The sequence below is a fragment of the Chinchilla lanigera genome, unplaced genomic scaffold (genome assembly GCF_000276665.1).
Source record: "Chinchilla lanigera isolate Chin_1 unplaced genomic scaffold, ChiLan1.0 scaffold00008, whole genome shotgun sequence".
Lineage (NCBI taxonomy): Eukaryota > Metazoa > Chordata > Mammalia > Rodentia > Chinchillidae > Chinchilla > Chinchilla lanigera.
This window is the reverse complement of record NW_004955409.1, coordinates 28,275,613-28,303,500: the sequence shown is the minus strand read 5'-3', so window position 1 is coordinate 28,303,500 and position 27,888 is coordinate 28,275,613. Positions and strand designations below refer to the sequence as shown.

General features: G+C 37.5%; 1 protein-coding gene across 2 annotated transcripts in view; it reads left to right on the top strand.

Moving 5' to 3' along the window:
• The window catches only part of Akap6 (A kinase (PRKA) anchor protein 6), a 449,068-nt gene that overhangs the window by 213,381 nt on the left and 207,799 nt on the right, over window positions 1–27,888 (top strand). The window contains exons 6-7 of one of the 2 annotated variants that reach the window (XM_005376946.2): window positions 17,332–17,428; window positions 18,583–18,746. In XM_005376946.2, the coding sequence (XP_005377003.1) occupies window positions 17,332–17,428; window positions 18,583–18,746 (261 nt within the window). Of the gene's footprint in view, window positions 1–17,331; window positions 17,429–18,579; window positions 18,747–27,888 lie in introns of both variants that reach the window. The other variant, XM_013510378.1, reaches the window with a different exon arrangement.

Below are 27,888 nucleotides of genomic sequence, written 5' to 3'. Positions count from 1 at the left end.
TGCAAAATATCAATTTTAGTTATCAAAAGTCATTATATGCTAATGAAACCAAGTTTTTAATAGAGCAAACGACAAAAACTGAAAATTTGCAGGCATTTCAAGTAATAGTACAAGACCTAAATTCTCCCTATTTCAAGCTGATTTTTCAAGGCTTTTCTGAGAAAAGCATGTCAATATTCAAAAACACCTTAGAAAATTTTGCTCAACCCTTGCTCTCCAGTGACAATTGAAGTTTTCCTCTTTTTTATAAAAATGAATTAAAGAGACAATTTTGATGACCGTTCTAAGCATTCCAGAATTCTTGTAAAATTAATGAGCCTCTCATTATCAAGAGGGTCTTCTTTATCTGTTCTACACTGGGTTATTATAATAAAATATTTAAAATGATGATTTCCATTATTTTTGCTGCTATGTGGATTTTTCAGCAGATAATTAATACAACTGTCATTACACCCGTCCCTGTGCACAGAGAAACCTATGGCAGGGAAGTGGAAAACACTTGATGAATATGCTTCTGAGTATGTTAAAAGCCAGAATTATAGACTGGGGGACATTTGATGAACCTCATGAGGTTTTCACTGAATGCTTCAAATGGCCGATATCAATTATAAAGGGGTGGAAACAACGGAGCAAAGTGTGATAAAGCATGAAGGAAAAGCACGTTGTCATAGGAAATGAAAATTCAAGCTTTGAGGATCTCATTTTTATTCCTTTCACTGATAGCATAAAATTGACAAAGGCAATGAACATGAATCCTTGGGTGCCCAACTGTGGGCTTGATTTTCTACCCCTCGTACATCCTCAGAATTTGGATCAAGTAGCTATTGTGTGGTAGTTCTACAAGTGTGGGAGCTCACACGGTTCCGGACCTGTTCTCTATGATCTTAAGTGAGAGTCAGAAGGGAAAGATTTGGACAAGCAAAAAAGAAGGGAGAGTGAGAGAAAGAAAATGTTTTAGTTTTTTGGTATTGTGTTTTGTAGCATGATTTATATCACTGTACGAAAAAAGGCCTCAAAATCCTATTGCTACAGGCAAATAGTTTTGTAAATGATAAAGAGCGGCAAAACAGAGGATGAGGATAGCTTCTTTTTTTAGAGACCAGAGTTAATGGTGTGTAAAAATGTCAGTGACCCTAACCACCTCTCTTGTATATGGAGTTTAAAATACTGCCCTCAGTACTCAATTCCCTGTTGAGTAGAGTTTCACTTTTTTTTTTAAGAAAGCATTTCATAATAGCAAGATAAAGATATTCAGTGCTTTATAATGTAAATTGTATTAATTAGAATGTCAACTTTTCACTGGCATTGTTCTGACAGAAATTCTAATCTGTGTTTAAACAGGAGTATATGAACTTTATTTCACATTAAGTGTGCTGTCTTAATCTTCTTGATTTAATATTTTATGGAAAACACACATTTAGTTTTTGAGGTCCCAGAGGGCACAGGGGCATAAGGGCGCTTTAGATTATCTGTTGAAAACTAGGCTAGGAGAATATGAGCCAAGATCCTGTTCCTTTTGGAGTTGAGTGAGATGCCCCATTGTAAGCAATGCAAATTCCTATTCTCAACTCCATTATTCCAGAGAGCCTTACTTGGCACCCTTCTTTTCGCCTCTCTCCTCATTTTAGTCCAAATCTACCCACCAGAATTTTCTGTGAGGAGGGAATGTTCTATTTTGCATTGTCCGTACAGGTGCTGCTAGCCAGACGTATCGCTGTGCACTTGAAATAAGGCTAGTGAACCTGGGAAACGAATTTATAATATCACACGGGCCTCGTGATTACTGTGTTCTGTCCAGCCTTATGGAACTGCAGGACATTTTATAGGTGGCTGTGCAGATTGTAGGCTTCCATACCCGCCCCATAATGATGTTCTCGTCTAAACTGTGGGAATCATTACCTACTTTGCTGCAGAGCTGCAGAGATCTGGAGCAAAGTGTCCTTCTTAAGATACTTTTCTTTAAAAATAGCATGTCTCTGCCTAATGATGAACCCTTTCTTGGATGGGTTTCCTCCCTGATTACTTCCTGTTATGTTGGTTGTAATAGAGATGTAGTAGAGATGACCTAGGAACACAACTTTACTTCAGCTAGTGAGAGACTATGATATCTAGACCTATTATCCGAATATTAAGTCAATCTCAAATTTCACTTTTAAAATAATGCATAATAATATCTTAGAGGCACTAGGGACCTAGTGTGTCTGGACTGCTACTGAGGGATATTTAAGGACCGTCATCAGGAGTAGCCGTACATCGCATGCTGTGTCTGTCACTTTAGACCTAGCCTGTGGCTCAAATATCTTTCAAATTCTGAGTTTTTCTATGAGTGTGTACATTGTACTCCTGACCAATGTTGCCATTTATATTTTTGTTACATTTTTTACTGTTGTGCTCAGTTAATCTGAATTTTTTTCTCAAAAGAAGGCAAAAAATTCCACCTTCCAATAAAAGAAAACACATGATCATACTTAGGGATTTATATTCTTTAGTTCATCCTACCTAGATCATTACTGTTGTTTAATAAGTGAGCAAGTGGTATACAGTAGTAGAGATCACTGTGCAAGTTTATTTAAAGATATTTATAGATTCTATAATCTAACATTAAATAAACAAAGGAGCAAGCCTGTAGAATCAAATTCTCCCCTGGTAGAATGAGCTAAAATAGCTGGCACCCTGCAATATTTATTGTAACACAAAATAGACATTAAAAATAATAAAAAGTTGTACAATTCTCTTTTAATACTTAATTCAATTATTTTCCATGATGGTAACCAAGGGTTTTTACCAACTCAAATCAATTAAAGCTTTACAATACCTTTATGAAAGATATAAAGGAGCTCTATTTTAACTGTAAGAAATACTGTGAAATTGCAATGATACATCAATGATTTTCCATGATAATTAATCATCTGCTTGCAACCTGGCTGCTCCTTTCAAAAATGCAATTCCTATCTTCCCAGAAAATGACATTTTCAGGAAAATGTCATTTTGGAAGGGGATTTTGTGAGTAATGAACATTCCCATTTTTTGAAAACTACTTTTAAAATGGCATTGTGTGGATATAGTTTTGGACAGGCTCCCTTTTCTCTATCTCTTCTCTCACCTCTGTCCTTTTCTTGCCAGATTTAAAAAAAAAAGAAATTTATAATTGTGATATAATTGGCATACAACAGACTGCATATCTTACAGTGCGCAATTTTCTATAGGTTTGACAATTTGACAAATATATGCTCAGGAAATTATCACCAAATTCAACGTAATGATCTTCATTGCCCCTAAGTGACACTTTATAATTCGCCTTGCCCCTCCCCACCCTCTTCTCAATCACCAGGGAACCCCTGATCTACTTTACGTGACAGTTAGATTCATTTGTACTTTCTAGAATATTGCCTAGATTGAACCAAATAATGTGTACTCTTCTCAGGGGTGGGTTGGGCTTGGTTTCTTTCACTTACCATACTAAGTTTGAGACATACCGGTTTGCAGCATCGCTTGGTCTCTCATTTCTTTCTACTGCTGAGTAGTGTTCCACTGTATGGATATACTAGTTTGTTCACCCATTCACAGGCTGATGGACATTTAAGCTATTTCCCTTCACAAGCTTTTCAACTGACTGCATTTGAGGAGACACATAATACATGGAATATAATAAATATCCTAAGTAGTTCTTGGAAAGCTAATTTTTTTTCTTTAAGAGAATTTATAGGATCTTGAAAGTTAAAGTGTTCCTGAGTAAAGCAGCAGAGCTGTCAAACAACTTTCCCTCTATGAATTCCATTTCATATCTATTTTTTTTCTGAAATGATAACTCTGTTTTGTTTTTTTGTTTGTTTGCTTTTTTGTATTGGGAATCGAACTCAGGATCTTGCACTTGCCAGGCAGGCGCTGTGCCACTGAACTATATCCCCAGCCAATAACTCTGTTCTCCCATGTCATTTTATGCATATCTAGCTCACCAAATGGGTGTTGCATCATATGCAACTAATCCCACCATAACAAACCAGAAATTCCTCTGTCTGTAGCCAGTGAAAATATCCAGTGGGAGAAAGTGAAGTCAAACCAGTTCCAGACAGTTGTGTAAGATTTAGGAAAAAGAACTAATCAGAAAGATCTGTCTTAAACTTGGGAAGTAAATTTGCATAGGCAGCACCATGATATTCTGGACAAACATTGACTGCATAAAAATAATCTTGGGGGAACAACATTGTTAACTCTATTTAATAGACAAAAAGCATGGGAGAAATGGTGACTATAAGTTCAAGCTTATATACATCAAGTACCTGTGATTGCCAGGCAGTTATTTACATACTAAGCATACAGGGTGAATGAACTTAAGTTATTTATTTCAGAGATTTTCAATCTAAAGTCTATAACCACAGATTAAATACGAGGTAACTAATATAATTCTGATCAATAAACTTTTTATAGAAGAAATGAAGTACTTTTAGGAGTATAGAGAAAATTTTATTGATTCTTCCTAGGAATAAAGAAGATTCAAAAGTTAATTTGATGTAAACTTCAAAGGACTTAAACGATTTTGCTGGATAGAGACAGAAAGATAGCATTGGAAAGAAATTTTATAGGTAAGATGAGAGAGGTGTGGTGAGTGGTCTAGTGTGGCTGAGACTGAGTTGGAATTCTGCAGGTTGGGGCTGGGTGGTAAAGTAGATCGAATGACTTTTTAACATCACACTCTTTGCTGGAGGCAGTGAGGACTCCTTGAAGGTTTGGCTTTGTTTTAAAACAGAGGAGTGACACAAATTAGCCCTAAATCCCATGGAAGTAGGAGCAGGCTGGCCTAGGTTAACTGAATGAGGTTCAGGATGGGTGTGCTTGAGAGAATAATTAAAAGGATAATAGAAAATGAATTTGAGTTTAGTTTTGGATATCCTAGTGCAGACAAATGGTTATCAATTTTAAAGTATTGCTTTTAAATGGATGTATATAATACTGCAGAGAATTCAAAAAGAATGCAGTAAGACAGTAAAAATCAAAGGGAAGTCTCCTGTCATTGTTTTTCCAGTTCTTTGGAGCAACCACTATTCTTTATTTCTTCATTATTTCAGTTATTACCAATACTTAAAAACAAACCCATAGGAGTAGTGTTCTGTCTTCCTTCAGTTTACAGTAGCAGAAATTCAAAATTAGTAAACGTAAAACTATTTCATCCTTTTTAATGGCTGTACAATCTTCCCTTTATAACTATGGAATAATTTATTTAACTAATCTTCTATGCTGGAAGTTTAGGTTACTTATAGTCTTTTTCTATTGCAAATGGTGCTCCGCTGATTATACTTAGAAATTGGTCATTTTGCATAGTGTATTCTTAGACTAGCTTACCAGAAAATTTCTAGTTAATAGGTCATGCACATTTAAACATTTCAGGTGCTGCCAAACTATTGATAGAAGTTGTTCCAGTCTATACTTAATTTGTGAACATGCCTATTGGTGCCCATTCTTGCTATCTTATTGTTATGGCATTTGTTACACTTTGTCCCTGTGATAGTTGCAAATGACATTTCAGTCTAGTGTAGTGTATATTTCCTGCATTTAAAGTAGAGTATGACTGCATATTTTTAGGAGTTAGTTGTATTTCTTTTTTGAGAATTCTCTGCTCATATTCTTAGCCTATACTTCTATTGGATCATTGGTCTCTTGCTTCCAGATGTACAGAGGTTTTTTAAATATTAAGGCAATTATTTCTTCATCTGTAATGGGATAGAAAAGAACCTTTTTCCATCCTATTTTTTGCATAGAAAATACTTTTAAAAGAAGCTATTTTAGAGTTTCTATTCCAAAAGAACACAGATATCTCAAGAGTCTGAGGAATCAAGGGTTAGCTAGACAGACCTAGAAAGCCAGTCTGATATGCATGTAATAGTTCTTATTCTTGGTAAAGGCACATTCTGATTCCAGTCCTGGAAAGATCGATGTGTCCTAGTGAGTTTGCTTGCTTACACATGAAGGACAAGCTTGAGATCAAGGAGGCTGCAAGTGAGTAAGTGGATGAAAGACATTTGAACAATGAGTGATATGACAAACGTGGGTCAGGGGTAGGTGACAGGAAGTGAGACTAGAGAAAGAGGGGGCGTGTCAGAAAGGTCCATCAACAGGTCTCTTTCTGAGTCTCACTCTTGTCTGGTCAGAGGTCTTATGGCCACCATCTCTTTCCTCTGTCCTGGTCTCCTACAAGGCTACTGAGGTGCATGGCCCTACATTTGACAGAAGTCTGGGCAAGACTTGATTAAAGCAAAGAGAATGGAATTTCTGAGAGTTCCTTTGGGTACGGAGTGGGACTGAAGCTACTGGAGGGGTATGTGAAATCATGTAATAATAAAAGGGGCAAATGTCTTAAATGCAGCAAGTACCAGGGGCATGTACTGAAGGTGGAACACAGTTTTAAGCAGTTTACACAACTGCTTAAATGATGGGCCTGTAGCTAAAGAAAAACATTAAATTATACTCACCAGAAAAAAAATCAAACCATATAAAAGAGCATAAAAGTAAAAGTAAAAAGCCTCATCCTCCCAAGGGTAACTTGTGTAAATGGTTTGTTCTATGTCCCTTTGAGCCTTTTTTTGTAAAATGCATACATTTTAAGATTTTTAAATTAATATTATACATACTGTTTAATGACTTACTGTTTTTATCTAAAAATATCTCAGATATCCTTACATCAATATAAGAAGATCTGCACATTTTAGCAGCTCCTTAATATTTTATTGTGTAGATGAGCCAGTTTATTTAATTCATTCCCATGTTGATGGACACTTAAGCTGCCTACTTATTTATGCTTTTTCAATAACTCTTTATGAACACTGAGAGAGATTATTTTAACACCGAGTAAGATTATCTTCCTAGTCCCATTACAGTCTGCCACCAGCAGCAACTCAGGGACTTTATGTAATGAGAGCCCATACACTCTAAGGACAGCTTTCACTCCAGATCCTAAAACATGAGTGAGACCCGTTTACGTTTGTGGGTTTTGAGTCCCTGTTTATAAGGGAAGACGAATTTAAACTTGTTCATTTTAGAATTAGTACCTGCAATTTGAGTTAGCTGCCACCAGGTGGCACGTGAACACTGAAATAAAATTTCTGGGTCCCTAGATTTGAAGTTTTCCTGATTATCTCATTACTCTAAGCAGTACTTATAAAAACAGATTGGATACAACCTATAATGTGTCTAGATAGCAAAATTTTCAGCAAGATATTTGCACATATTTTCATATGTAGTTAGATCTTGTATTCTATTTCAGATTAAACGATTTCCATTTGTAACATAAGGAAAACAATGTAATCCTACAGAATTTTTAACCATACAAGAACATTTCCCAAAATACTTCTGTTTGTCTTTTGCTTGCCTTTCTCCCCACTGCTGCACTGCTGCTTCACTTTTCACTGCTTGAAGTTAAGAGATGACAGGGTTTTCCTTTTCCCCACTTCCTTGTACTCTCTTCTGCCTACTTTTCTCTGCTGAGATGAGAGGCAGCCATGGCCTGAGCAAGTTGAGTATCACAGGACCAACAACTGCTACCTGCGGCACTGCTCAGCCAATGGGAGGCAGTCGGTCAGACTTCAAAAGCCGGAGCTGTGTGAGTTTGCTCACCTGCCTGCCGCCACCCTCAGCCTCCATGAGAGAGCTGCTGGCCTCAGAGGAGCTTTGAAGTTCTGTGTGTTTGCCCCGCTTCATTCTCATCAGCTTAAGGGAAGTGGCTAAGAGTTTAGTAGAGAACAGCAATGTTACTTCCTTTGGGAAATTGAAATACTCAACTCCCAGCCTTGAGTTATTTGCTTTGATGGATGGAGGAGATAGAAGAGTCTTTGGAGGATTTATAACGTGCAGGCAGTTTGAGGTTGATGAGAGGCGAGGAGGACGACGTGGAGGGAGTGGGTGGGCGTGGCAGGAGGCTTATCTCAGACGTGTGAGAATCCCACATTCCCTTGCTCATATACTAAATTCTGTGCATCTAGGAGACAAATAATGTTGTCTTCCTTTTTAGGTAAAAAGGATCCCTGCGCTGTTTAAATTACCTGGGAAAAGTACTTTCTGCCCTGACTCAATTTAAGGACACTTGGGCTGTAGGACCCAGCAGTTCTCATTATTTTGAAAATTGTGGATATTCAGACATTTTACAGATCCATAACTTTATTCTATTCTGTTAAAAATAATGACAGGTTTTTTTTTTTTTTAAACTAGAATCCTGATGAATTGCTGCATTTATTAAGTACTTTCTATTCAGGGCAATGGTGTACTAAGCACTGAAGAAAAAGTTGAGAGCTGGATCTTGCACTGTACAGTTCATGCCCAGGCCAGAAACACTGTGTATCTATAGGAGAGTCCTTTTAGCTGAGCTCCAGTGACCTATCTTTCACCCTGTGTACCCTCTCCACAGAACTTACTCTGGTATGTGTGATTTTGGAATCTTGGAAACAGTTTGTCAGGTAAAAATAACAAAACTTTCATATCTTTTTATTAGCCAGAAAAATACCTGTTATATCTACTTAGGATTGTTGTGAAGATCAAATAAATATGTTGTATATGAGGATGCTTTTTTTTAGCTTGGAGAGTTGTACCTATTAGGTATCTTGGCTCACTGAGAATAACTATGGTGTGAGAAGCTCAAGAATTCTTAAAGAAATTGAAACTCCCCACCCACCTCCCAACTGTTTTCTTGTAGCTGTCATTACTTGAGGGACAGTGTGTGTCTCTTTGGTGTCTCCTCCAACATAGGCTGTGGGTGCATAGTAGATAGTAAACATATCTGTGAAATGAATGAATATTTGTAACAGCAAAGTTATAACCATTTCAGGTAGCATATTCTAATTAATGTTATAAATCATCAAACAATAACCAAGTATGCCTGTAAACTAAATTATTTTCTCTACAATTTATAAATCCAAATAAACTCTAATCACCAGGCTTTCTGGATATTGTCTGCTATATCTGTCACAAAAAAAATGCCTACACACAGAAAAAAATAGGAATGTTTTCTTTGTTTGGGGAATGTAATTCATCTCCTTTGGAGAAAAAGAACACAGGCAATAAAAATGATAACTAAGATATCAAAAGGGTTAAAAAATTCCACAGGTTAATGTACTGTTCCAAAATATGAAGACTACATGACTAGACAGGATGTTAATGACTTGATATTACAAAATTTATTAAATTTATTTTTAAAGTGATTTAGTTCCCCCACTCAAATGCATAAAGCATGTGGGAGTTAGAATAGTTCTGCCCCAGGCTGCCAAACAAATTTTTAATGGAACTGGAGTCCTTCAGGGATTGTCCTAAATCCACATAATATTCTTAAATCCTGGTGTTTGCAGAGGGACCTGTATATTAGCAGATGTACGTGTGAATAATATACTTATATCCATCCATCACCCCAGTGACTCTGCATCTGGAGGGGCTGCTGCACATCAATTATTCCACCCCAGGGGGTAGAGAGATATTTGGGCCAGCATTGACCTCCTTTTCAATCAAGGCCTCTGAGCAGGATGTTCTGGAAGTCAAATGGTCCCTTTAGACAGAACTTCTGTTTTAGAATCCATTTGGCCTAATGTGGCCATGCTGAGAAGTCAATGTGATTACCTGTGTCAGGTAAGGCGGCAGCATCCAGAGGAGCAAATGAAAATTCCATCACTCAGAGCCAGTGTCAGCCTTCAGGATCTCTCCCATCTATCTAATTCTTGCATAAGCTATTAGCCAGTCTATTAGAAAAGAATGTCCACCTTGGTAAGATGCATCTACTTTTCACAAAGAAATGCAACTGTTTGAAATACATTTTAAATTGCTCAAAGAACTAAATTTACTTTCAAACTCTTGGAATAATTTTTACTATCTGGCCTTTCAGAAAAAGCTCTCTTTCCAGAATAATGAGGATTTTAATTTTTATATCTTAGTATCATTGTCACATTGTCTCCTTTTCAAGGAAAACAAAAGTTTTATAATGCTTGTCTTTTGGATGAAAAACCTAGAACTTCTTTATCCAATGTAGAGAGTTTATTTTAATTTTCCTTCTCATATTTTACCTGAAGGTGTGTTGTAGATTGTCATAACTGATAAATCAATGACAAATGTAGTCACTTCATTTTCTTGGGGAATATACAATTGTGATAGTGGCTGACCATTTATTTAATTACGTGGTAAGTGCCACATGATGAGAGGGTAAAGTTAAATTGATGATTTAGGCTATCGCAGCCAGGGTACAGTTTACATGGCAATTACGCTGGGATCATCAAAGTGTAATTGGCAAGTAATTTTGTAAGCGAAGGAACATGACAGTTCATTTACATGGTGTTCACTGAGGAAAATTTGGGGACATTTATCAACCACTCGCAAGTGAAGAGTAATTGCATCAATAGCTCCCAAAACGCTATAGGCTGGTTGAGATCTTCATGGATGGTTTTGGGTACAGATTCCCTCGTACTTATTACCCTGAACATTTGTTGGTTGTGTGCTATGTGCCAGGCACTGTCCTAGGCACTGAACATAGAAAAGTGAGGGAAAACACAGTTCTACTCTCAAGAAGTGCAAGTATTGTAAGCAGATCCATCTGCCAACAATTTTAACACAATGTCGTAGGTAGGGGTTTGAGCTCTGCAGAGGTACTATGGATGTTAAGAGAGGGAAAATTGGTAGAGCGAAAGATGTTCAGGGAAATCTTGCTAGAGAGGATGACATGTGAGATGAATTTTAATGGATGGAGCAGGCTGTGCTAGGGGAAGGGCTTACCAGGCAGAGGTGCAACAGGGGCAGAATTTTGGAGGAATAAATCAGCTTGTGTGATGGAAACTTTAAGCAGCTCAGATACATTTCAAGGCAGGTATGGGATGTGGAAAACTGATTTGGCCAGGGTCTCAGGGGTCCCTGCAGAGCAGGCTAGGAGCCTGGGGCCCTTACTCTGTAGCTTTAAAACATTAAGAGGGTCTTAAGAAGATGAGGATCTTAGAGCTGTTTTGTAACAGATCATCATTGTGTGGAGACTGTGTACCAGGCTTCGTTCTACATGCATCAAGCATTTTATCTTCAGAACAACCTCACGAAGGAGGCACTAACATTTCTCTCTTCTTTACACATAAAGAAACTAAATACAAAGAGGTTGGCCAAGGTTCCACAATAAGTGGTTTATGAGTCAGAATTTGAACTCAGCTCTGTCCAGCTCTAGAGCCTTTGCTTATCACCAGCACCTTCTCACGCCATGCCAAAGTTCACTTGACACAATTGACTGCAGTCTGTTTATTTACCATGCCCCCCACACTAAATTTAGCAGGCTGTAAGTTCTGTGAGGGTAGGATCTGTGTTCATTTTGTGGATAGTTATATCTGGTAAGCCCCAGACACCGCCTGCATCGTTGCAGGCACACAAGTAAGGGATACGTGTAGTTTGGAGACAGGACACGTTGCAGTCACCCTAACAAGGGATGATGAGAGGGCACAAGGCTAAGGCACTATTAGTCAGTATGGAGAGGTAAGAATAGAGAAATAGACTGGCAGGCTTGGGGACTGAGCGGGCCTGTGAGTTTTGTTGGCATGGTCTCACAATGCTTCTGCTTCCCAGCCCTTACGTGGAGAGAGGACTTGGCAGAAGAAGGAGGAGGAGGAGGAGGAAGCTTGTCCTGCTCCTCATAAAGCCCTTAAATTCCTGAAGAGAAATGTTGTGTGCTTAGGATGAAAACTTAGAAGAGGTTCCCCAGAGACAGTTAAAAATAGAAGGGGCACATCTGCCGGGGAAGGTTGAGAGACAAAGCCGCCTTGGGGTAGACGAGTGGTTGGATGGCCTTTGGGATTCTTTCCTCTTTGAAAGTTCTCTGTCTGATTTAAAATAAATAAAAAATCTCTCAAGTTGCCTATTCTAAACTTCCTGGATTACAGATGTAAAAAAAAGTACTAGACTGGAAAATATTGAGTCCAAATGGCTGTATTACAGATAAGGGGGCAGAAGGCCCAAAGGTTTAAGTGACTTGTTCCGTGGCACTCACTTGAGAGAAGGAAGACCCATTCCATTGACTCAGTCTGGGCATGTTCCTCCCTGTTCCCGGTCTCAGACAGCAGCGCTTACATTTTGGGTGTCCTCCATGAGCGGGCTTGTCTTGGATAGAGACACAAAAGCAGTGAGATTTGGTACAGTATTTGTTCAAAGGGAATTTAGAGCCTCAGCAACAAAGAACACTTGCAAAGGGAAAATGTTATGAAGTACCATCTACTGCCTAGGACACTTGGAAAATAGAGAAAGTGCGTTTAAAAATTCATGATGAATTTTTAACCCCATTGTTTGCCATATAGTGCTTCAGTACTTTGAGGTTTCTAATTCTCACAAGTTATATAGTACTGTATATAATCCATTTTATGTTTCAGAAAACTAAAGCATTTCAGCTTGCTCCATAAAATCAGACCACGGTGACTTGAAGTCATATGTTTTACAAATGATATTAATATTCTGTCTGTTGAAACCATTTACGTAGCTGTGATTTTATTATTGATACAATTTAAATCTTTGGATTTTTTTTTGCTTGTAGTATGTTCTACATATTTGCCATGTGGTTACTTTGACTTCATTTTAATGACCGTATAGTGTCTTATCAAAGTTTTGGAACATTCTTAAATATTTACCCATAGAAATCTTCAATTCTTAGTGTACGTGGCATTTGGGTGGTGTATTTTGTATTGCAGGGCCAGTACATAGGACCATCTTTTGTGGATGGCATTGTGGAGGAGAAAAGAGAAGCTGTCCGGCTTTGCTCAGATGATCCTGGCTTTCTTCCCCACCAGGGTCCCCTCTGAGAATGTAGAACCATGCTGGGAACAGCTCCGAGTGGAGCCCTAACAGAGATGGCCTGAGGCAGATAGCAGGTGACTTTTCAAGCCGGGGCTTTTCTGACTGAAGACGTGTTCTTTCTCCTGCCCTTGTGAAAAGGCACATTTTCATTTTCTTAGGGTAGGGAAAATCTTTTGTGTGAAGAAAAAGTGTCATCAAGTGTCTTATTCATCAGCATATATACCATCTCTTTAAAATGACAGTGGGAGTAAAAGTTCATCAGTTCAATATGTCTTTCACATTTGGAGACTCCTGACTAATAACCTCTGGTATTTATCATCAGAACAGCCAAAGAACTAAATTCTGGCACATGGTGCTCTCACGCACTGAGCAAAACTTAAAAAGACAGAAGATTTTCTCCATTTTTCCTTCTTCCATTCATTTAGAAGGAAAAGCATATCTTTTTTTGATTAAAAAAAATGAGCGTGCAGAAACATCTGGCCTATATTACCTCCTAAATGGCCTCCTTGTCTCCAGTCTGCCCTTTTCAAATCAACTCTATATGCAACAGCCAGAAAGATCTTTCTAGATCTTAGATCTGCACCAGCCACTCTCTCATGTCACTGGCGTATTTTCCTATGATTCTTTCATGATTCTTGGGGCCAAAACCTGTGTAGCCACTGTTGCTGTCCCGCTGCTTGCCTGCAGTCCTAGCCACATTGGGCAGCTCATCACTCTCTGCTTCATACGCAAGGGTGTCTCCAGACTCATGCACAAATAAATCCCTTCTTCACAAGCTCCCTGACAGGCTTTGCTGAGCCTGGATACTAGCATGAGTCCATCCAGCAACTATCCAGCATTTATCACACTTGTTTGCATGCAGCCAAAGGCCTTATTCTTGCGCGGCTGGCATAATACTTCCATTAAAAAAATTAAATCCCATCAGCTAAGGAATATTGCTATCAAATTTGCTTAAGTCTTCACCACTCTGTATTATACACTAAATCCGAATTATTTATTTATTCTGTGCTGGCTGTTACAAAACTGCTTGTGCTTATATCTTTCACCTAAATGACTAGACTACAAGCTGCTTGAAGACCACGGTAGTACATTATTAACTTTTATATCTATAGTCCTGGCAGAGATTGCTCCATAAACATTTATTGGATGCATTTATGCCTCTAAAAAGTAAAATTAGATTAGGAGAGACCCAGTGACTCCCTTCATCTTCTCTGATTGCTCACAAACATCACAAGAGTCATCACGCAGGGGGCCTGACAGACACTGAAAGTATTCCATAGCGTGATTTCATAGGTCTGTGTTCATAATATCAAGGCAAGACCATGCTGGAATTCAAGCCTTTAGATATGGTTATTCCCAACATTGTCTATACCTGGAGATCCATATATTCTTATGATCCTTCACAAGTAAGCATTCTTTGTCTTTTCTCATCGTTTTGTTTCTATGAAGGCATACATTTGCTTGGTTTCCTTTCATGTCCATATGATCTTGACACTACCATCAAACTGGGCTATTCAGAAATATGAATGAAATAGGATTAGATGCAGTATTTTATGTGTTTTGTAAGACCTTGTCATGACCAAAGTACAATCAGTAGGGTAGGCATTCCTGAATTTGGGTCCTGTCAAGAAGTAATACATCCAGTTTTATACATGCTGGTTATGCTGGATGCTGTCATATAAATGCCTATTAGTTAATCTCTGTGTATCAGTTTTTAGATGATACAGTGTTTGCTTCAATCATTGAATTAAAAACAATTTTTTTTCTCTGAATATTCTCTTCTAGTCTTTCAGTTACACACTGCTTTAAAGACATTAAAAAAGATTTGGGGTCCTCGAGGACCAAGATTACTCATATTTATGGAATTTCACATAATCAGTGACATAGAACCGTGGTATCTCCTGTGGCAATATCCTTACCATAAATTTAGTCTCCAGAAAATGCCCCTTATTCTCATGGGGTGGTGTGGATAGTGCGGAGGACTGTATACCATAAGGCATTGCTGAGGAATTGTGCAAATAGCACAAGAGTGGCTATGTGTCTAAATATCAAGTTTAAGAAAGAAGCGAAAAGAAAATCCTTTCATCTAAGCACCTTCTGGGGGGAAATAGGGAGAGCTTATTATAGAATCTTTTAGGAGCCAGAAATTTCATTGACAATTTTTTAATGTGCCTGCTTGGATGCCTTCTCAGAGGCCCATTGTGAATTCCTTAGTTGATATTATTGATAGCTAATGGATGCACCTGAAAATCAAGCAATATCGTACCATTTAGGTAATAGTTATGTTAAATGGTTCTTTTTATATAGCATCAAGCTTATCAGATTATCTTTTTCCTAATAATGAATACCTCATCTTTTCCAATTTCCTAGTCAAATGCTTCCACATCATTTTGAAGCTGAGCCAGTTCCAGCTGCATCTATTCTATACTTTTGGCTTCAATTATGTCAAATTATCCAACTCACTTATAGGTCCTTAGGTTTTTTTTTTTTCCTCTGCGATATCACCCAATGCACCTGTAGCTCATGATCACCAACTATTCAACTCAAGTCTGTTGTAAGTAAACAGCAAATCAAAGGGAGCACTAAGCTCAATTTACAGTTGTGGAGACATTTCTAGGATAGGTTTTCCCTCAATTTTGGTGCTGTCATGTTGGTCTTAGGGCTTCTGTTTTTCCTGTTCCTTTCTCCCCCAACACACATGTACCTCATTCTGCATCAGTATTGGCGATTTTTAGGGTAGTGACAAAAAGTTAATGCAACCATGTTTTCATCCTAAAATAAAAAAATTAATTTTCCATATGTACTATGTTATTTTGGTTGACCAGAAACTTCAGGCTTCGCATACACTGCCATATTTTACTTTATTCAACCAAATACCTGTAGTGGAAAGAACGATACAGAAAAGGATGAACAACCCATAGGGAAATCTAATATTGTTACTCTCTATCATATTGGATTGAAGTGTTACTATACCTAGTGACAAAATCAGATGAAGTGATTCATCATTTAAAATTATTTTTATCCAAAATTCTTACCTTTGTATTTCAAGGCCTGATCTGCATGTCCCTCTCTCCTTTATTTCCAGGTTAGTTTGATCATTCTGTTTCTATCTTCTGCATTTTAAAAAGACCCCTTCTCTTCATAATGAGAAGGACATCCCAACTCATCATGGCGCATCCAAGATAACTCAGGCTGAAGCTTCTTCTCCTAGTAATATGCGCAGCTGCCTCTTGGATGCCGGCGGTCATGCTATGTAACAGCCTGAGTCAGTGTCTGGAACAGGCGCTATCTGTGATTTCTAAGTGGATGAATGAATGACTACTTGATTTCACAATTGATAGTTCTTTAATGCAATTTACATTCCAGCTCTGACTCATTTTGAGCTTCTATGGAATGTTTAATAAGAGCAAAACATATTGAATATTTTGGAGTTCTATCATGGAGAAGCCAAAATTTGGCATACAGTGTTTTAAAATCTATTCTTATTCGAATTATTCAAGTCAAGGAATGAATTTCCATCCTGAGTACTAACCATTGAGCACGTTGCTTACTATGATTACTCTCCATTGGACTTCCTGTGGGTGCAATTCCTTGTAACATTCCAGAGATGGAAAAATCTCTGGAAAAACATCTATGTTTTCTTTTAGAGAGTGTTATTCATCAAGTTCAACAGATGTCAACTATGTTTGCAAACATTTATCCAATACCTTGCTTGTGGTGTGAGTTAGAGATATATGTGAAACTGGTAATATAAGGCCAGTACTTATAATTTGGAAGTCAAAGGGGAATAAAGCAGCATACAGTATGATGAATTCCAAGTAAGAGCAAGTGTAAGGGGCAGAACAAAGGAATAACTGCAGAGGGCACTAGGGAAGGCCCTGAGAGAGATGACTCTGGGTTAGATTTCAACTGTGATAATAGTTTCTGTCTTCTGGGTGACCATCCTAGGAGAGAATGCCGTCGATGTACCTGATATATTTATTTATAAAGTGCCTTATTTTAAGGAACAAACTTTTAAAAATAAAAATTGAAACGCATCTGCTCAATAGAGTACCTAAATTCACCTCTACATTCTATGGTTTGTGTGATGTCTGAGACAGCTGAATCAAACCTTCCTATCTTGATAGATTTATATATGCACACATAAGGGTAATATATTTTCTGTTGCCAATTTTTTATGGTTTCATAAATAGTCCTATCACTAACATTTCTATAAAAATGAAGAAAAGAGCTCATATGTGCTGGTAGAAATTCAGTGTGTTTTATAGAAAGCTGCTGCTCTTGATATCGCCTACGGGATGTGGCTTTTCATAAAAACCTAATGAATTTCTAGGTTTGTCAGCTGTTTCCAAACAGATGCACTCTGCTAATCTAATGGAAACATTCTGAGCCCAGATCCCAAATATCAATAGCTTTTAGTATTGCAAATCAGTTTGTCTAGTGGGTAAATTGGGCTATACGGTTCTTGATAAAAAGTAGCAAGTAATTTTGTATGGACGTTTTCTATATAACTGCCTCACCAGGGTTTGATTCTCATATTTTTCTTTGTAGAGTTTTAAGCTGAATGTAGATAGTCACTGTGCTCTCAAGGAAGCTGTGGAGGAGGAAGGACATCAACTTCTGGAGCTCATTGCATCCCACAAAGCAGGTAAATCCTCCTGAAATATTGCAAGTCTTTATGTCTTCAGACTATTAAGAATGAAGAAGCATTGCTGTAAATTACTGCATATATTCACATCCTTATGTATTATTAATATTTACATTATCAGATTGACCTTCAAGATTTATAAATGTTTCATATACTGCACACAATGCTCTGATACTTCTAAGATGAAATACTGCCTCCAAACGGTCCGTTCATTTTATTTTGGGTTTGCTGTTCGCCTGAGCTTCAATTGAAATCACATCCCCCAAAACTTCACACTGACACGCTTCCTGGTGTAGGTGTTCTGGAAATAACATTAAGATAATGAACGACAATTGTGCATGTAGTTATAATTCATATGCACTAGCACACTTATAGATATCATTACAGATATAAGGTAGGAGTCTAGAGAGATCTGATTATTTCCCTGCCAATTTAAACACCTGAATATTTTGCATGTTCTTTGCTGATCTTTCCATTAGCAGAGTTTTTGGCTTCCAAACAATTCATATCCCAGTATTAACCTATTTACAAGGAACAGGTTATAAATAGAAAGTTTTATCAGTTGGTTATACTTATCCTGGTAATAGGAGACCATATGACAAGATGAGTTATAGTTTGGCTCTTTGCACTTTGTGTATCGAAATAGGAAAAGCACAGCATTAGCTGGTTGTGTTAAAAAGTGCTGTCTTAATTCTGGTCCATTTAATGTATTTTTTTCATTGATTTAACTTCATTTTCATGATTTTTATAAAGTTTTTTTAAAGATTTTTATAAAGATTTTTCTTTCTGATTATTATAAAGTCTCTACACAGATACACACAGGACCTTTTATTTAGAATTTGAAGGTATAGTTTTAATAAATTTTATATACTGTGATTTTTGTGCCACATGCATTTATTTTCAGTCAATATACTGAGTCTATGTCAAGTTCCCTTACGCTCGTTGTGTATGTGGTTATCCTGTTATTGTGTCCCTAGCTTGTGTCAAGAATTGCCGGTCTCTATTCTGAGTAACAAATGCTAATATGGTAGGTGAGGGTCAAGTTGCTTAAAATATGTACATCATTTCGAATAGCCATCTAATTTATAAAAAATAAAAATAGATGAAGATGCAGTCAGGTCCACAACTTGTGTTTTCCCCTCCTCTTGGAGAAGGACTGAAGGACATGCTGCAGATGATTGCCAGTCAATGGAAGGAGCTGCAGAGGCAAATCAAACGGCAACACAGCTGGATTCTCAGAGCTCTGGATACCATCAAAGCTGAGATACTGGCTACTGATGTGTCTGTGGAGGATGAGGGAGGGACTGGAAGCCCCAAGGTAAGTGGCTTGAAGTTTGCCTTATTTCCTCTTATTTCTGTCTTCTTTTGAACTAGGCACCACTGAAGTTTTCCTTCCACCCTAAGGCTTTCCATTTCTAGAGGGTAAACTTTATCTATCTATCTATCTATCTATAAACAAAATGAAGTGGCTTGGCTTAAAACAATAAAAAAAACCCTCCAACTTTCAAGTTTTCTAGGAAGACGTCTTTTTATGAAAAGTGGCTGGGTAGGCGAGAGACAGTACTTTAGAGGTGGGAGAAAGGGGGACGTAAAACATTTAGTAAACAAAACATAAAGCATCTTTAACATGAATAATCAGAATGGTTTTAAATTGTTTTGTTGCAACTATAAATCACTATAATCAGTGCAATCACTCAGCTCTGACATCCATTAGCCGCTTGGTTACAGCAAATTAACAAAGAAGAGAGAAAGTGATTCATTATCTCATTCCTGTTAATGACTATCAGATGCATTGCCTAATTAGGGGATGGTCATTGTAGTGGGAAGAAGGTCATATGCTTTGCTACAAATCTTTTTGCTCTGAGTGTAAGTTCTCCATAATGGTGCATGCATCGAATACTACAAGTATTTAAAAAATGAGTATTGAAGTGCTTTGGTTATCCATTTTAGATTTATAAAATAACTCATAAGGCACATACAATCAAACTTTAAATAAGACACCTTTTCATATAAAGTACTACTCTTCTAAAAGTATCTTTGGATTCATTCTTTGAAAGATAATTTTCTTAATTTGCTATTTTTCTGTAGTTTCTCCTTACTTTTTTTTTTTTTTTTTGGTATGGAGGTTGAATTCAAGGACTTGGCACTGAGCTACAGTCCTAGTCCATTTTATTTTAATTTCTCAAAAATTTGAGACAGGTTCTTACTAAGTTACTAAACACAGATCAGGCTATGTTCGCATTTGGAATCTTCCTTGCTCAACTTCCACAGTGCTGGGATTATAGGTATGCACTACCACGCCCAGCAACTCCTTACTTTTGTGTCTATTCTTTAATGAAAGTAAGTGCACAAACCAGTCTCATAATAGTCTTAACACTGTGAAACTTTATAACATGAGCGTAACAGCTTTAAGAGGTCACTGTTTCTATTCTTGGCATGGACAAAATAAGTAAATCATCAAATCATATTTACCAGTGTCCATGTGGACTGGTATTGTGCAAACATACAGAGCAAGTTAAACAAGCACCTTTTTTTACCCTAGTAGACTCAAATTATTAAATGCAGGTAAAAGAATAAACTAACCCAGCCCTGCAATGTTGAGACTCATACAACTGAGAAGCTCAGGCAATTTACAACTTTGGAATCTCAAACTACAACAACCTTGAACTTATGTGTAGTAAATAAGGTGGAATGATGAGCTCAGCTGCACTTAAAGAAAATTCCCAGGAGTAGGTCACATTTCAGGAAATACTTGAAGAAAGGAAGAGAGGTGGCTTGGCATGTGAGCACATATTTTAGGAGGCAATGTGATAAAAGGATCAAAGCCACAACTAATAGAGTGAAATCGAGAGTATATTCAACAGAATTCTCAGGGCAGAGGTGGAGCTATTTTAAGAAGGCTGATGGGAGAAATTGATTGGCGTAAAGCTTTGTCTGGGGTTGGGGGAGGTAGTGATCAGAAGAACACTCTGTTGTTTTATGTTTTTAACAAACAGATACTGAGAACTTACTCTTTACAAGCTATTCTCTAATTGGCTGCATTCAACAGGCCAGACCCTATTCTATAGCACTTCTGAATTCTTTATTCTCTCGTGAAATCATCACCACAAATATAAAATTGCAGTCATACTTCAGTACTTAGCTTCGCAACTCTTCAAACCTGGTACTGTACTTGTCACATTTTGATGAGAAGAATGTTTCAAACTGCATCTGACGGGGCCAGTCTGAAATAGATGCTTTCAAATTAGCTTCTTCCATAGGGAAGTGTTTAGATGGAACGAAGATAACTCAACTCAGAGAAGGAGAAAGTATTATCACAGGAGAGAAAATGTTGACATTTCTCAAAAATAGGGCAGGTAGGCCCCTCTTCAGATCCTTATCAGAATCTCTTAGGAGGGGGTCTAAGAATCTGCAGTCCAACATTTCCTAGAAAACTATTAAAATAGGGTCTAAGGCCTTTTCCTACAGGACTACACATGTAGCATAAATGAGCCAGTGTCCATTGCACTGTTACAATAGCACACAATTGGTATCAGTTGAAATGTTAAAAGCTGGGTCTGTTTAAATTGTGCTGCTCTTAGTCTAATGAAAGATTACATAGTCATTAAAAAACAATGTTTCAGAGGAAATCTTTTTTTTTTTTTTTTTTTTCTCCGGTACCAGGAACCGAACTCATGACCTTGCGCTTGCCAGGCAGGCTCTTTTGCCGCTGAGCTAAATCCCCAGCCCTTCAGAGGAAATCTTTAAAAATTGGAAGAGACTTATGCAATTAGAGATTGCAAAATATTTTCAAATATTCTGAATCTCCACAATGAGGAGAAAATATTATACTCAGAAAAATAAAGAATGCATAGAAAATACAAGAATTAAAAATTGACTTAAAAGGTAAAATATGTGACACTGAACTGAGGGGACTTGAGATACAACTATTTTTTAAAATGTTTGTTTTTGTTGGTACATGCTTGCAATATACACTGATTGCATTCATCGCGAGGAGCTGGTACATGTACACGGCACATCTTAATTCTTTTTATATTTCTTTCCCTTTGTCTCCCCTCCCCTCCATCTCTTGGTCCTCTTCCCATTTGCAAAAGATCTAACTATTTAATCAGTAGGTCTTTGCCATACATAATGATTACATTCATTGTGGGATTTGATACATGTATGCAGCACATCTTGATTCTTTTTACATCCTAACCCCCATGTCTTGGGAAAATACATACACCTGGTTCTTGGTGATTTGGTGCTTCACCTTTTTTTTTTTTCCTGGTATCGGGAATTGAACTCACGACCTTGCCCTTGCCAGGCAGGCGCTGTGCCGCTGAGCTAAATCCCCAGCCCCTTGGTGCTTCACTTTTAAAGCAACCAAGCAAACTACACTCTCTGTTTGAGTCATCCCCAAAATGAAAACACCTTGAATCATGTGTTTACAAAGGATACCATTTTTTCCTTATTAATAGCGTTTATATTCCAAAGCATTTTCATGTGAGAGGAAAGCATCTAAAAGCTGCTGCAAGAAGCGGTTTTCGTAGGTATTCTCAGATGTGCAACCTCGGGGAGGCTCAAAGGGCTTGAGATTTTGACAGGGGAGCCAGCAAAACTCCAGGCCTGCTATCGCCCAACTAGTTCTCTCTTCCCCAGTTTGGACCGAATTTCCTCTAGACAAATAAATACCCTTGATTCACTCAAGACTGAATGTAAAATCAATTTAAGACTAAAAAAATATATTTCTCATTTTAAGCTTAGGAAATTATGGAGCAATCAGAATGACCATTCTTTCTATTTGTTTAACATTTCAGGACTGCTGCTCTTAGTCCAGGAGCAAACAGAACGTAGAGAAGTTCAGAGTCTGCAGTCAGACTGCCCCAAAGACTGACACTTACTAGCTGGGTGTCCTTGAGGAAATTACTGAACTTCTCTGTCTCTCAGGTTCCACCTGTGTAAAATAGAGGTACAAGGGCCTGAGCCCTGGCAAGCTCAAGGTCATGAGTTCGATTCCCAGTACCGGAAAAAAACCAAAAAAAAAAAAAAAGATACATAATGATGATATCCTCCTCAAAATGTAGTGATGCAGATTAAAGAGTCGATGTACCTAACATACTTAGAATAGAGGCTGATATTTCCTAAGTAAGGGTAAATGTGATGCACAAGCCCTCATAAATTAGTAATGGAGAGAATAAACAAATAATTATAACAGCTTTGATAAAACTAAAAGAAACTAAAAGTGATAAGAGCATGCAGAAAAGGAAGTAACTAACTTTTTCTAGGGCTTTAAGGAAAGATTTATGAGAGAGAGTTGTTTTTTTAAATGAAGTATAGAAAGGATATTTGTTAAGGCAAAAATAATGGGCAGAGAAAATAGCACATGCAAAGGCCTGGAGTATGAAAAGATGTGGAATGTCTGGCACCTATGGCCTCCTAGATAAGGATTAGATTGACTAAGGGGCTGGGGATTTAGCTCAGCAGCACAGCGCCTGCCTGGCAAGCGTGAGGTCGTGAGTTCGATTCCAGGTACCAGAAAAAAAAAAAAAAAACTTGCCACAGCCTGCTCTGAGGCTCACAGTATGACTGCTTCTTAATAATAAGTGATTTGAACAATAATGGATGCAATCCAGGCCAGAGATATACACTGTTTAAAAGGTAAATTTTTTCTTGCCACATTGTACTAAATTACGCAAGTTTAAATAGGGTACACTAAAGTTCCTCAAGACAAAACAAAAGCTAGATTCAACTTCTTATCCATCACGTCCGTTCTCTTTCCATGACGTGACCTTGCATAGGTCATGTACAAATTGTGCCATGAAATGCATCTCTAAGCATAGCATACCAGTTATGATCGTCTACTTCATCTAGACCTAAAAGAGGAACTGAAATTAAAACATAATAAAAAATAACTCCAGAATTCATTTTAAGTTTACTTCAGAAGCTACTGGGAGCTTGAGAAGCATAATAGAAAATCTAAGGAATATATCTAGGGGGTATTTTTCTTTTTTACCTTGTTTGAGAGACTGAAGAAAAGGACTTGGTCTTAGAAATCTTGTAAAGAAGGAGGATAGGAGGAAATTCAAAGACTCGGGAAACTTCTCCCCCAGGACTTGGCAGCGTATCTTATTTGTTGTATTTCAATTTTTAAAAAAGAGTTTACCCAGGACTGTGAGATCTTTTATACATGGAAATAGAGAACAGAATTCACCAATTGTAGCAATAGAGCTCCAGCACTCACATCTAAGAATTGAAAATATGCTTGTAATTATGTATTTTATTTTAAGATAAATTGGTAAAAGTTTATAGCCCTAAACTAGGATTTCATTATGTTAATTTTTTTAATGGTTATAGCTGGAGGGATTTTAAAACATACTGAATATCCAATGCCTAGCAAAGGCTACATTCTTTTTTTGACCTTTCAAGGGAAGACACAAAAAAATCCTGAAAACAAGAAAGCATTTAAAAATTTTTCACATTACCTCTTGTAAAATATTCTTATCCTCTATTTTTTGCTTTTCTCCTATAAAGCATGCATCATTACAGATGTCTTAGAATAGAGGCCAGGATTTCCCCACATAGCTTATCAAATTTTGCATCACTGAAAGCATGCAACAATAGTTTCTTTGTCCTTTTTAAGGAAGCAGATAAGTTTCCAGAACAAAGAATATTTGAAGATTTTATTGTAAATTCAGAAAACTTTGCAGTTACTATAAGGGTGACCTATCTTGGGTCCCAAGCAATACCTTCATTTCCTTAGTGAAGGGAGACAGAAGGTTAGCTGCTTTGAACTCTAGGATTGTGCCTATTTTATCTGCCCTCTTTTGAAGTTCTTAGATTGAAGTCATCATCCTTTGGAAATGGATATCAGACTCTGAAGGTCATCAATGATATCTGTTCAACAATAGCAAGAGAGGAAGCTTACAGACACTTCTTAAATATGTTTGCTCAGACCTACAACTAACACTTTTAGATTGGCTGAACATAGACATCTGCATGGCCTTTGACTTGGGTGTATCTCTGACAACTTGACCTTTCTTTAGATGTCAAGTGAGGATAAGTACAGTATTAACATATGCTTGTTTACAAGATGCCCAGGTATTAGCCAAGGATTTATACTAATAAATGATAGGTAACTTTAGCTGATGGGGTATAGAGAAGCTGCTTTGAGGAGTGCTTTTACAAGACAGTTTCTCCATAGTATATGATTTCTCTTGGATATTATCATCTACAAGAGAATTTGATCCTGAATCTTTCACAGGATGAGTGGGCCAAAGCATTGTTTCTACATTTTTTTTCTGTTTGGAAAAAAATATTTCTACATTTTTTTTCTGTGTATTTAGTGCATTCGTTAATATAAGATCTTTAGAAACAACATTAAGGGTAATGAATAGGAATTACTTTTCTATGTTGTTAGTTCCATATACACAGGTGCACACATGCATGAAAAAAACTACCTGAGACACTTTTCTCTCCTCTTTATGCAAAGAAAAACACAGGTACATAGTGTCAAAAGGAACCAGAATGAACATTGCGAGTACTGTAAGATTAAATTAAGTAGCTGATTAAATTAAGTGGTAGAGAGAAAGGCAACAGGCAAAGACTTTGCTATTATTTATTGAATGTTGCCAGATTCTGCCCAATGTTGTGTCAGACATGAGAAAAGACATGCTTTTCTGCTCAGTGGTCTTATCATTTCAGTGTAAGCACTTGGTGTAACATCTTGTCTAACGTAGCTTGGGCTATCTTAGATCTAGAATAATAGATCACTTAAGATTCAGATCATCTTAATTAGGATGTTGGCAGATTGAAATGGAATGGTGTTCTCCATGCAAGCAAATTAATAGTAAATGCATTACCAATTCTACTTCTTTCATGTAGAATTCTTCCCAAAAGCTAGTATTCGATGCAGTTCTTTTCCTGCTGAACTATATAATCACAGTCCTGATTTGCAGTACCTAGGGAGAATTTTTTTTTCCACTGTGGATTTTTCAATAGTTTTCTTTTTTTTAACCAGAAGGGCAACTTCTCTTCAAAAGTGTTTTTTGAAAGACAGAAACAAAAGTGAGTTACTTCTTTGAAGATCAGTGTGGTTACTAAATTTGTGATAGGATTGAATAAAAAATAGTTCCTCTAATCTCTTTGAGGCAGTTAAATTTGCATATTACCAGACGTATGGAGGGATTCACCCATTAAAGAATAAAATATAGTAAGTCAGAGGACGGCTGGTGGTCAGCCCTGCCCTGCTCTAAATGATGTATAAACAGTCATAGTATTTTTCACACTGTACTTCCATTGACAGTAGCCTTGGTAATGGAAACATTACCAAGAATAGGAGAATAAAAGCAAGCATATGGGAATAAAGTTCTTCGGTGTCTCTGATCAACACAGGGACATGTCACTGAATTAAGTAGATAGTTCATTTTATCCTATTTTGTCTAAGGGTTGCTAATCTTGGACCGTAGAATACCTCAAGTTACAAACATGTGTGGTATTGCATACAAACTTAAGTGTCTGTGGAGAGCAGCAATCTTTTACTAGCAGAAATCACATTTTGTATCTCAGTCTTTCTATTTTAAAGATGACGTGAACACATTGGAGTGGCTTTTTTGATACATAATAGAGGTCAACATTTAAAATCTATAAGTATTTAAGAACAAAAAAGAAGGTAAGATTCGTAACTGCTTCTGAAGTATGCTTTAACATTAATAAGTAAATTCTTTGAAAGTGTGAAACAGTTACCTCAGTGTGTAATTTACACTTTTCCTGGAATGTGTTGCTTCTGGCAAAAGAGCAAGTTGAACTGCCTACTAAAGGGCTTACTCTGCTTGGACTCTTGTATTTATTGAGTTGCCTAGGACTTCTTATAAAATGGCACCTTTCAAATGCAGACGCACCTGCTCTCAACACCCTGAATATTCCAAATGCTTAACTGTTCTCACATCTGGCATATCTCTTCCGGTGCAGTCAAGGGGCATCAAAATGTCCACATCTTGCTTCTTTCTCTGGGAAATTTATTTGGAAGATGACCATTTATGTAGGAATCCTTTTGTCTCTTCTGACTGTCTCTCTGTCTCTATCTATGCCTCTGTGTCTGTCTGTCTCTTTCTCCTTCTCTTCTTTCCTGTGGACTGAACCCAGGGCCTGAACTACATCCCCAGAGGGAAATTTTTTTAGAGACAAAGTCTTGCTAAGTCACTAAGTTACTTAGGATTGAACTTGGGAACACCTAGCCTCAGCCTCCCAGAGTACTGGAATTACAGGCATGTACCACATTTACGTAGTTTCAGTGCTATCAGAGACACATTTCTTTTTCAAGGTCCTACAGTGGTCTTTGCGATCAAGATCTGAAAATTCTCAGTCTTATCTCTGACCAGGCCTAAATGAAATACTGAAAACATTAACTAGATTGGAGGCCTTTCATGGGTAGAGCTCAGGTTCCTGTGTCTCTGTAGCTCTAGGACCTTTTGCATTGGGTTGGGACAGTGGCGTCTAGGTTCGTGTCTACCATTTTACATAGACTGTCTCTGAGCTCTTTATTGTAATTCAGTGTTTTGTTCTTAATATCAGACACTGTGTCTTCATATTGGTCAGTTCTGCAATGTATGAATTCTGTAGTGTTTTCTATTTTGGGAATTTCTATCTGACATCTTTTCAAAGAGTTTATATCTATTGAATCTGTTATTCAAATTTTGAAGTGTTTTGGTTAGTTCATCCAGTTTTTTAATCTACTCCCCCAAAATTCACCATGGGCATATTGACTGTAATTGCTATGAAATTTAGTTCATTTCCTCATTGAAGCCATCTATTTTTGTCATGACTTCTATGAATTTTTCATAGAATTCTGTCTGGTATTTGTTTTCTTCTCCCTTTGTGACCCCTTGCTCTGTCTTGCCAGAGTTGGGTGTACTTGGAGATCTTCTGTTGCCTTGCTTCCCCATGCTCCTATGTGTATCTGTGTTTTTGTATGAATGTATCTATATCTTTCCTTTTCCCCCTCCTCTTCTGGGTGGATACTGCAGGTTGAGGACTAGAAAAATGAGGCAGGTTTGTGGCTTATATATTTTAGTAGCGTATTGCCTCTCTATGAATAATTTTTAGCTTCGTATGTCCAGTGCAAGTATTTACTCTTTTTGTTATTTCCTTCAAGTGATTTGGACTCTGACCCCTACATTTTGCTGAAAAGAATTACTTCTGATTATAACAGCATCCACAGATTCAATCATGCAACACTTCTATCTGATATTCCTTGCAGTTACACTTCCCCCTTTGTCTATTCTGTGTGACACTAGGACTACTTATTATTTGTGACTGTTCTACAATGACTTAGATGAAATGGAGGGAGGAGAGTGGAAGGTGGTTGGATGAGGAGTATGAGACACTCAGTGAGAGATGTGCAACAGAGATAGGGAAAGATGAGAAGAACAGTTTGCTGTGGGATCTGATTCTATCGGAGTACTTTTAGTTGAGTTGAAGGC